The following is an 11,795-nucleotide window of genomic DNA, read 5'->3' as shown; positions in this document are numbered from 1 at the left end:
TTGCAGAATTATTTTGTTCTTATAGTATATGTCCCTTTAAACTTTTCAATAATGTATTAATCGTCTATTTTTCTTTTCACAATTGTTTGCAAAAAAATTAAAATCAATACTGGATTATGAACTTTCCAAAAATAAAATTAATCAGAAGAGTATTTTAGTCACGCGGTATATATTCCCCCTAAAATTCATGCATATTTATTAATTATTTTTAAAATGTGTCCACCAACCTAAAATTATTAATTTTCTTAATCTGTGTTAACCAATCCAAGAGGACACTAATTTTAAAATGGAGGGAGTGTATTATTTGTATGGAATTGAGTCAATTACAACTAAGAACCTATAAAAGTACTATAATGTTAATATACAGACAAATATTGCATTAAATTAGTAATACACTTCTCCCATGCAATTAATTTTGCCGAGAGTGATTAAAAAAGGAAATGACAATTTTGTCCTTCAAATAATATCCTAATTTTATTAATTAAAAGATTGTGTAGACAATTCACAATTAATATCATAATTTAATAACTTTTATACAAGATGTAATATACTAAATCAAACATTTTACCAACTGGGAGGGTGTTTGGCTAAGGTTATTTTAAACAACTGATAAGTCTCTTACGTCTGATAAGATGTTTTTAGAGTTGATAAGCTGTTACATCTTATTTTTATGATTAATTTTTAGAGTGTTTGGATAATGAACGTATTTCCTATTTTTACTCATTATAAGATCTTAAATAAAAATGTGGGGTAGAGGTACTTATTTAAAAAAAATCTTATTTGGTCTCCAACAGCTTATTTTAAAAAAAAAAACTAAGATTTTTTTTTTAAAATTTACCAAACACTTTGGAAGTACTTATAAGCTCTAAAACATCTTATAAGCTCCTTTTAACATCTTATAAGCTTAGCCAAACACCATCTGAATCGTTAGTACAATGAAATACAGTCTTACCTAATCCAATGTAATCGGATATAACATATAAGAAAACAAAAAAGCAACCCTCAAGAAAATTATAAAAAGAGGGGACTTTTGATTTTATTTATTTTTACTTTAATTGGGTCATTTTATAATAAAATTTGAATGTATAATTGTTATACTAAACAAAAAAATTGTACATAAAGACTCATAGTTAAATAATACAATTTCTTGTTTTTTTCTTTCAGAAAATAATTAGAATAAATTTATTTATGTAATTATTTTCATTAAAGGTTAATCTCGAAGGAATATTCCCTAAATCACTTCAATATTTATATGTAATGTAATTTGATCACGTGATATTGCATGCACATAAATGAAAATTATTTCCGTTGTTACTGAATTCAGAATAATATCTTTATTAGAATATATTATTTGTGAAATTTTAGAAAATATGAACAAAATTGGGCAGCCCAACCAATAATAATTAGCTGGTTCTGAAATGAAATAACCACTAATTATTGCTGTAATACTCTTTTTTGTATATTTATTTTAGTGATTTATGATGGCATCTTTGCATAATTGAACGAAGACATTTTTTATTTTATTTTTCCATTTTTATCTTTCTATTGTGACTTTTTTGCATCATAATTCATACATTCACATTAAATTCAAATATTTTCACAATCTATTTGACTCATTCAATTATTTCATCTAGGGGTGAAAGTCGGATGAATCGGATCGAAATTAGTTTTTTCGGAAAAAAAATTCAAAAAAGAAAATCGGAAGTACAAAACCAATTCCAATTCCAAAATATTCGAAATCTAAAAATTCATTCCAATTCCAAAAGGCCTGGAAATTTAGATTTCGGAAAAAAATCGGAAATCGATCACATAAGCTTTAAAATTTCAAAACTTAGGCGAAATTTTCTAAAATGTTCATATTTTTTAAAAAATAAGAACATCCACGTTGATAAAAGAAAAACTAATAACTAGTCAATTTCGGTTCAAAATAAATAAGTAAAAATAAACTCAGCATAATATTCAATAAAACTTCTAACAACAATTCATTATGTCAAAATCATATAACAAAACTAATAGATGTATTTTTCGGAAAATAAGTATTATATAATGTATATTATTTATAGGTGTATTTTTCGGAAAAAAAATTGGAATTTTTCGGAATTAATTTTGGAATTAAATCGGATTGGAAATCGGAAATTCCAAATTTATTTTATATAATTCCAATTCCAATAAAAAAAAATCGGAAAATTCGGAAATCAGAATTTCGGAAGTCGGAATGAAAAAAGTTGTTCCAATATTGGAACTTTTCGGATCGGAACCGGCGAAAATTGGAAATTCCATTCCAACTTGAACCCTTAATTCCATCCAAATCTTAATTTCATATTTTTTCTAATAGACGAAAAACACAGTTCATTTCAGTAATGTAGAAAACAAAATTAGGATTTTTTTCTTCTTCCAAAATGAATTGTGCCAATTGTGGTCTCAAATTGTGAGAATCTTCAATTAGCAGCAGCTATTACGATTATTTGTCTCTAAAATGACGCAAATGCCCTTCATCAATTGAACGGATTCATTGCAATCCCACTGAAATTACGAAGGAATTGTAATTTGGGGCAAAGTGCAACCAGAACAATGTTTTTAAGAAGGATAATCTCTTTTTTGAATTTATAGGGGTGATTTTTTTTTTTTTTAAATTTCTAAGAAGCGAAGTGCATTTTGTTCTTCTATTTTTTCTGATCGGCTAATAATTTCCAGATAATATGAAATAGATTAATTTTAGTCATCTATGAGTATAAAATGGTTTTTCTTTTTCTCTTTCACTTCATCCATTTATCATCGATTATATTTAAATAATATCTTCTATATACAAATTTTAAATTAGTTATAACAATTTAGATATACCTCAAAGGTTATTTGTAATTCACCCATATAATATTTTATTTTAAAAACCTTTTAAAAATAAGAATAATTTTTAGAAAATCCTTTTGGATGCAAGATTTCAAATTTTAATAAAATCTACCCAAAATATACACCTCAAAGAAAACAAAATGCATTTAATTAAATAACAAAAATCTATATATTTTTTAATTATGCATGCATATTAGAGGATGGAGCTTCAAGACGAATATAATCATACATGATTCCTTTCCATGGAGTTGACCCTCTTGACTGAGTCAACAAGATTGTGTTTGTAGTTGTGCAGACAAGTGTAGAACCTGGTATACTTACACTGTACAGCCAATACAATCCATGTATTCCATGCCTTGCTATTGCATTGTCCTTTCCTATGAGCCCTGTCTTAAAATACGGAGTTTCCGTCGTCTCGTCGTTTATTCGAACCTACGAACACATTATAAATCCATAAATCGAAAAAAAAAAAAAATCGTTGCTTTTTTAGGGTAAATTACGAGAACCCCCTGAACTTAGGCTAAAAAACGAAGAACACCCCCACTTATTTGTAATTACCAAAAACCCCCTGAGTTTGTTTCCGTCTTACACCAACCCCTTACAGTGGGACTTTTCACGGATTTTTTTTTATTTCTCACCTATTTAACTGAAGATATAATAGATTGTACACATTTTCTGTTAAAAAAACTCGATCAACAGTTAATCAGAGGGGGATTTTGGTTATTATGGATGAGTGGGGGTGTTCTTCGTTATTTAGCCTAAGTTTAGGAGTTTTTTCGTAATTTACCTTTTTTTATTAGCATAAACTCTTTTAATGCTAATAAAATTAACATAGGGTTTTTTTTTATAGAATTATAGTAAATTATGTTGAGAATGCGAAAAAAAAAATTGTTATAGAATTTTACCTGTAACTCAGCATCATTAGCTGAAGCCAGAGCAATTTGGAGAGTGTAGTTAGCTGATTCATCCACATCGTCGAGTTCGAACAAGATTTTCCATGTTGTCGGTACGTACGTTTTATTGCCGATATTCCTGCATACCAGAACCAGTATATTTCATCTGATGTAGCATCTAACATGTCGATTTGAAAAATACTCTTTAATTTAATTACCTACCTATTCACATGTGCAAAATACCAATTTGTTTGATAAACGCTCGATCCTATCGTATAAACTAAATCTTCGTCCGGATAAAGGTCCGTGTACCGATCCCATAATCCATATTGCCTAAACCTGTCCGATTTCGTACAACAATCGGTTAGCCAACATTTTCTTGCGTTCAATGTAATAACATAGCGTCGCATAAATAAATAAACATCGATCGTTTATATGTACGGTTGCTTACTTGTCGGGCTGGATATTGTATAACTGGTTCATCAATGTAGGGTTCGGGTCAGGCACAAAAAACTCAGCAGCTGTACGATCAGGGATTCCGATTTCCCATAGTGTAGGTCCGTTTCTTGGAGGATCGTATATTATATACCCGAGCCTAATTTTGCATCCTTAAATTGAACAAAAAATATTATTTCAAGTTTTAGATAATATTAATTAATATACCTTGCTAATAAATATTATATGCAAGAGTTATGTCCTAACCTGGCCGGACTTCGATTTGAATGTCACATTTATAGTCGCCGATAAATCCCGGGATCCAAGCGTAGAGACTGTAATTCCCGGAGCGTATACCGTTAATTAAAAAATACCCCATATCATCAGTTTCAGTCCAGAACTGATAGCCCTGTGATGAAATATATTTTTTGTTAAGCAGAACCTCGATAAATTAATAATTTTGCTTAAATAAACTAGATGCTTTTTACTACGATCATTAACCGTAGCAAAAGGTATCAAATTCGTACTAAAAAAGCTTTTGCTACGCATTTGCTACGAATTTGTCCCGTAGCATATACAGGCGTGACAAAAGTTTTGCTACGGTAAATGGCCGTACCAAATACTTTTTTGCTACGGTAAATCCTAGTATTTACTACGACTTCAAAATTATTCTGTAGTAAAACGTATCTTTTATTACGGCTTTTTACCGTAGCAAAAAAATTCGTAGTAATAAGCAAATTTTCTACTAGTGATAATAATTTCTCCAGTTCCTGACTCGGTGAAAATGTATTAAATTATTAGTTCGATAATTTAATTTTTCGCTAAATTAATAGAATTTTGCTAGCCTCGACTGTATCAATTTGTTATACAATTGAATTATTTTACGCGAAGAATCGAAAAAAATAAAATAAATAAATAACCTTGTTTTCTCTTTGCCATGATCCAGGTTCACCTGGTGGAGCCAATCCAATATAAGCAGACCTTGCTATTATAAGCCTTTCACTAATATAACTGCAATTAAACATGTATACATAAGTTTTTTCTTTTATTTTTCTCTCTTCTTTTTTTTTGTTTTTTTTTTATAAATAAAATAAGTTATGAACATTTTTCATGAATATGTTATTAGTACTTAGAAAACAATATATACCTATCGCGGACCACTAAACGGCCACTCACCGTACCGCGCTGGTCGGCATAAGGGAAATCGTCGGATTTTGGGAAATCGTACGGCCAGCTTTCTGTTTCTATGAGCATCTAACAACGTATAAATTAATGTATCAGTGGCGGAGCTAAAATTTTTATAAGTTCAAATATACACTAAAGTTTCTCTTTTGGGGGACTTGAAAAATAACAAATCTCTTTAGCGGTGGGGGCCATGGCCCCCTTTGGCCCTATGATGGCCGGCTCCACCAATGAATATCATATAATACATAAGTAAAACCTCGATAAATTAATAACCTCGTTTAAATAATAATTTCTTCTGGTCTCGATTCGGTAAAGACGTACTAAATTATTAGTTCTATTATTTAATATATCGCTAAATTAATAGAAATTTCTCATTTTCGACTGTATTATTTATAGAGGTTTAATTGTAGATCGAGATGTACCTGTTCCTTGGCATCAGGCCATAGTGCAAGTGGTTCTTCGCCTTCTAAAACCGAGTTTAGGTACACAAACACCGGTCCGAAGACCTTTTTCCACGGCTCTCCATCGCGGAATTTGAGAATCAACGGTTGTCCAGCATAATGTGTGCTAAAGAACATCTGCACACTCATGCATGCATGACTAATTCAGCCCGTTTAATTTGGGGATCTTACTATTACATTATAATAACGTAACGGTGAAAAATACGTACGGATAGGGAAATGGGGCCCGCATGAGAAGTGAGATCCTGCTTGACGGGGCCCGCAGTCTTGAACTCGTTGCTCGGTGTAATGATCCAAAATCCAGTAGGCGGGTCGGAGCATATCCACCCGTGGACCCGATTATCCTTGTTATCGCTCGAGTATTGGTACTTGTCATCAACCTGATATAATTAATAACAAGTAGGAAAGACTTATTCCCTAAGACATGTAAAAATCTACTAATGTAGATGGGCAAGAATTATTTAATCTAAGACAAATTCCTCATTAATTAATATATTCTAACACTTATTACATATGTTAATTACACTAATTATAAATACCTCTCCTCTAAGAAAATCATTGGCTGGATTAGTGAGAAGAACGGCTTCCGGATAATCGAGAGCCTCACCGTTATCGCGGTCTTCGGAAGTCGGCATGATCCGTTGTCTGTCATCAGACACTGCCATATATCTAAACCTAAATAAACATAAACAATATTCAAGATTTTTAATTAAATTAATTAATTTATTATTATATTTTTTTTTTTGTAAAAAGAATGAAGTGAGAGTGATTTTTAATTAACTATTACAGATTCTGCTGAAGCTTAAATATTATTATTATTTTTTTTTTGTAAAAAGAATGAAGTGAGAGTGATCTTTAATTAACTATTACAGATTCTGCTGAAGCTTAAATACGATTCGTCCTTGCGCGATATTAACGTCGGGCCAACCTTCAAGGCGCTCGAATATTGCGTACGAGTAAAATCCGGACGAACCACGTACCATTATATACCTAATTTTATATGTATTTCAGTTAGGAAATTGAGAAATAAAATGTTATATTTTGCTCTGTGTGAATAATAAATAAATGAAGTGTGACAGCTTAAAGACTTACAAAAAATGCACCTTTTGTCAATATTAAGGGGAAGCCCTGTTTCTGAAGAATTCCATGTCCTCAAGAATGAGATCTCCACTTGGTTTTCGTCTTCCATTATAACTTCGAAACTATCGCCATCGAGCCTGGATCGTTAAATTCGCGCGCCCCTCGATTATTCATTTAAAATTATAATACTAACAACAAGATAAACGGTGCAGAATTATCGAACAAAACGAAGTACTTACTTATCGAAAACGTCGTGTGGATGGTCCGGTTTGCTCCAAATAAGATCCCAATACCTGCATTCGATCCGTCCTCTCGATTATATAAATATTTTTACATTAAAAAAAAATCAATCAAATTAACTAAAAAAATTAGTTCAAACTTATATAAACATGATTCTAATTTTGTAAATTACAACCACCTCCTTGACGTAAGTCCTATTTACGAAAAAAACCCTTCAATTTTTTGAAATTATATCCACTTACGTGCAGTGTGTAAATTTCTTACGTCCACCCCCTACAAAAGGGTGTTAATGTAAGAAATTTACAAATTGCAGGGGATGGATGTAATTTTACAAAAATGAGGGGCTTTGTGTAAATAGGCCTTACCTGAGGGGGTTGGTTGTAATTTACCCAAAAATTAAATGGTATAATGTATTGTATGTACCCTCTGTTGTTTTCTTTGTAATCAAATTGGAGTAAATTATCAATTCCGTTGTACTCTATTGCAGTCACCATACCACCGGGAGTTGACAAACTAACGTTGACTATGCCGTTATCTAACACCACCTGCAGTGTATATACACATATTATATTTTTTTAAGATAAAATCGCGAAATAAGAAATGCGACTTTAATTAAACTTACATGGTCTTCAAACAAATGCAACTGAACAGGAGGGTAATACATCTGATCATCATCGTCACTGTCTTTCTTGTGAATCCTTCTGTAATATAATTTGACAAAAAACAAAAGATTAGACTCAGTGGGGCCTACCTAGGAAGTATATGTTAGAATCTCACGGGCTGCATATATATATATATATATATATATATATATATATATATATATATATATATATATATATATATATATATATATATATATATATATATATATATATATATGTATATTTTTTTTTCAATATATTATTTTTGTTAATCACAAATTATATGACAAGCTGTATAAAAACTAATTACTCTTTGTGTTCCACAGTAACTGTTAGTTTAATTAGAGAAATTTTTTTGCTCCGTCAGTTCAGAATTTCAAAACTTTATTAAATACATCTTCTTCCCTGTTTTACCCATATTTATTCAGTTTTAATATTAATTCTCTCTATTACATCTTTAAATAATCAAGGTTATTTTAGTCTTGTTAATATATTTTTCCTAAAATTAAGAAATATTTACTGAAATCCTAAATATTTGTGCAAAGCTGGAAAAAAAAAACAGAGTATTGTTTAGGAACGAATGGGAGTAAGAGGTAGGATGTAATGCAAAATTTTATAATCCCCCTGTTTCCTTTAAATTGTCATTTTTAGCTTTCTACAAGGATTAAATATTTTATTAGAGATTAAATTTTGAGCGGATCAGCCGATATTTAATATAAATTGGATTTCATTAATTTTCTGACATGTGACACTCAAGTATTTAATATAAATTGGATTCCACTAATTTTCTGACATGTGACACTCAAGTCATAACTCTTAATAAATCAACGCTATTATAATTATGGTTAGAGAGGTTACGGGTTATGTTGGGATTTTCTTTTTGATTTTTCTTTTTTCCAATTATTAGAATTCTAATTATATTTTTATTTAAACTATCCACGTGTCAATCATTCTATGGCATCCGATTTTCCTATTAAAACAGGCCATCCGGTCTAAATTTGCACCCATTTTATTAAATGTGACTTGATTTTAGTAAAATGTATACTTTTACACTTAAAATGATATTGTCTTATAAACTAATAAGAGAGAAAAACGAGTTAAAAAAAAAAAAAAGAGTTGGAAAGAGTTAATAATGATATAAACTGAAAAACTAAGAAATTAATGCAGTATTAAAAATTTAAAGTGACAGATAATATGAAATAAAAAAAAGTTATTTGTGAGCGACATGTATTGTATATAGAGGGAGTAAGTTAATATTCATTAATGGCCATAAATCAAGTATAAACGAATAAAGAAAACAAATATCCATTGACTACCATTCACTAGCAAAATATATATATATATATATATATATATATATATAAAAGGGCACCTAAAATTAAAATAAAGAATTATATTAAAAGCTCAAACGAAGTGGAGGAAAAAAAAAAAAAAAGAAAAGAAAAAAGTGGAGAAAATTAAGTAGAGAGAGATATTGTTAGGAGGAAATATAGGAATGCACTTTTTCAACTTTAAATTTGAGGTGATCACGGGACTGCGTCTTTGGGGAATCATACATATACACACAATCCCATGTGCATGCATCTACATCTCTCTCACTCTCAAGAGATCAGAGAGAGAGAGTGTGTGTGTGTGTGTGTGTGTGTGTGTGTGTGAGAGAGAGAGAGAGAGAGAGAGAGAGAGAGAGAGAGAGAGAGAGAGAGAGAGAGAGAGAGAGAGAGAGAGAGAGAGAGAGAGAGAGAGAGAGAGAGAGAGAGAGAGAGAGAGAGAGAGAGAGAGAGAGAGAGAGAGAGAGAGAGAGAGAGAGAGAGAGAGAGAGAGAGAGAGAGAGAGAGAGAGAGAGAGAGAGAGAGAGAGAGAGGGGGGACAAGAAGAAATCTTGTCAACAGAAAAGACCCTGGAACCAAACACAGGTTTAATTTGGGGTTTGCTGCTTTAATTTTGTTTCATTACATATATTCATCTTGTGACAACAACCTATGCGCTTCTTGAGCCGTGTAAGATAAATATTTATATTATATTCCCACAATATTTCTAAGTGGATGCATGCATATTATTAAAATTACTAAAATTGACAAAAGAAAAAAAAATTGACAAAAAAAAAATTGAAAAGAATATGGGAGTGATGAGCATTAATGAATAAAAATCATGTCATTAAAGATTGTAGGTAAAGATGCATGCATATTTTAATTTATTCATATATAAAAAAAAAATAATTGATTAAATAAAATAGTTAAAAGGAAAAGAAAAAAAAACTCAACTGGCTTGTTGATTGAGCAAGCAAGAAAAACTGGAGAAGAATAATAATTTGCAGTAGCCATCCGAAACGCGAACCCCGTTTTCTCTTCTTTCCGATCGTCTTCTTCTTCATATCAAAGGAACTGCATTCACTAGACCAACTAATTAATTAAAGGAATATATTCAAAAACAATTGTAATTTGAAAAAAAATATATAATTAATTATTGTAAGAATATACATATTACATTACCTCTGAGGTAACAAAGTATATCTATCTATTCCAGTTAATTTCTGGAGATTTGAAGTTGTATGTGAGGAGATATTGGAGTTTTGTGAACAATATGTGTGTTTCACTGTGTGTGTATATATATAATGTGTGTGTGTGTGTGTGTGTGTGTGATCAGTTACTTTTTATATATTTAAGTAAAGCCTTGAAACATTCATTCTAGGGAACTTTAATTTTATGCTTTGGAATAAATAAAACAGAGCATTGTAGATATATATATGGAGCAAGAGAGGAGTGTTGAATAAAAAATGTATGGACATTTATTAACTTTGTTGAAAAACAAAAATTCCATTAAGAGTGGTGACGTTTCTTTTTTTGGGGTTTAGCCCTTTTCTTTACTTTTTCTTACATAATATTGCTATCTACTACCATCAATTACTTTTGCTTCTTCTGGGGAATCATGTAGTAGTAATAAATTATATTGTTGATATATATATATATATATATATATATATATATATATATATATATATATATATATATATATATATCTCGGCTCAAATGAATTGATGGGCTTAAGGCCCATTTCATTCTTGATGTATACCACAAAGAAGAGAGTCCAGTTGTATTTAATGTGAAACTCTACTTCTAATACAATCCGTCGGATCCAAACTATTGACTTCTCATTTAAATACCTTTCTCTTCTCTCTCTTTCTATTTTCTCGTTTGCTTCTCCTGAAATACCTTATGCTCTTCTAAACCCCTCTGACTGTTTTCTTGCTACTTTGCTTCGTCAACCATGGGTCAAACTCCGCCGTACTTATCATACTTTGACTTATCGGTGATCCTTCACCAGTGACTTCTGATTTGACCGTATTTAAACCAGAAGGTGGACCGGTGGAGATTAAAAGTGAGAGAAACTATGAACACTTGTACCTTGTCCTAAATTCTACTTTATTTGGGAGCTTTTAGTATGTAAGCTACTATATTTTTACACCATATGTTGTGGTCCAAAGAGGAGAGAGTTCAAGACTTAGGTTGACATGGTTGTAGTTAAGTTAGCCATTTGCATATTTGTCAATTACTTTAGTAATCCACATATAAAATAAAAGTGTAAACCACCAACTATTGAGAAAGAAAGAGAGTTAGGAATGTCCATTATTTATTATTTAAGGGACAAACTAAATTCCCTAGGCATTCCTAGTTTGCTTTAGGAGTGAATTGCGTTATGCACCTCAAAAATCAACACTAATTGGTATTTTGCACCCTAATATTTTTAAATTAGCAATTTTCATCTCAAATTATATGTTGCGTACGCCATTTTTTTTTTAGAGAGACATTGATATATTGGTTTTTCGTTAAAATCTCACCAAAAAATTAATGTAGGTGGCTTTTGCCATGAGAAATTTCAGTACCATTTCGCGCACGTCTGTACCACTCGATCGTCTTTATGTATAGAGCGGCGCACAAGGTGTATGTGCAGACTATGTGACATCAACAGGGAGTTATGCTCGGTTATTTTGACTTTGCAAAAAGTCCATCGAC

At 30.9% G+C, this 11,795-nt stretch overlaps 1 protein-coding gene across 3 annotated transcripts; it reads right to left on the bottom strand.

Annotated features, from left to right (window-relative positions):
• Positions 1-2,979: 2,979 nt before the first annotated feature.
• On the bottom strand, positions 2,980-10,499 carry LOC105965158 (putative rhamnogalacturonate lyase B). 3 transcript variants are annotated; one of them, XM_012989680.2, is made up of 17 exons: positions 10,275-10,499; positions 10,047-10,166; positions 7,764-7,842; positions 7,565-7,686; positions 7,141-7,194; positions 6,925-7,038; positions 6,692-6,811; positions 6,361-6,496; positions 6,031-6,201; positions 5,783-5,938; positions 5,323-5,429; positions 5,096-5,186; positions 4,443-4,584; positions 4,192-4,348; positions 3,963-4,079; positions 3,753-3,879; positions 2,980-3,279 (listed from the first exon to the last, which is right to left on the bottom strand). In XM_012989680.2, the coding sequence occupies exons 2-17, from the start codon at positions 10,154-10,156 to the stop codon at positions 3,028-3,030; spliced, it is 2,055 nt and encodes a 684-aa protein (XP_012845134.2). In that variant the 5' UTR covers positions 10,157-10,166; positions 10,275-10,499; the 3' UTR covers positions 2,980-3,027. The 3 variants fall into 3 exon arrangements, with proteins under 3 accessions (XP_012845134.2, XP_088678599.1, XP_088678600.1); XM_088822474.1 differs by lacking the exons at positions 2,980-3,279; positions 3,753-3,879; positions 10,047-10,166; positions 10,275-10,499 and having other exon boundaries at positions 3,959-4,079; positions 7,764-7,837; XM_088822473.1 differs by lacking the exons at positions 7,141-7,194; positions 7,565-7,686; positions 7,764-7,842; positions 10,047-10,166; positions 10,275-10,499 and having other exon boundaries at positions 6,914-7,038.
• Between the last annotated feature and the right edge of the window lie 1,296 nt (positions 10,500-11,795).

The sequence above is a fragment of the Erythranthe guttata genome, chromosome 8 (genome assembly GCF_056151865.1).
Source record: "Erythranthe guttata isolate IM_541 chromosome 8, IM_541, whole genome shotgun sequence".
In the NCBI taxonomy this organism is placed as follows: domain Eukaryota; kingdom Viridiplantae; phylum Streptophyta; class Magnoliopsida; order Lamiales; family Phrymaceae; genus Erythranthe; species Erythranthe guttata.
The sequence above is the reverse complement of the archived record's forward strand: the minus strand, read 5'-3'. Positions and strand labels throughout refer to the sequence as shown.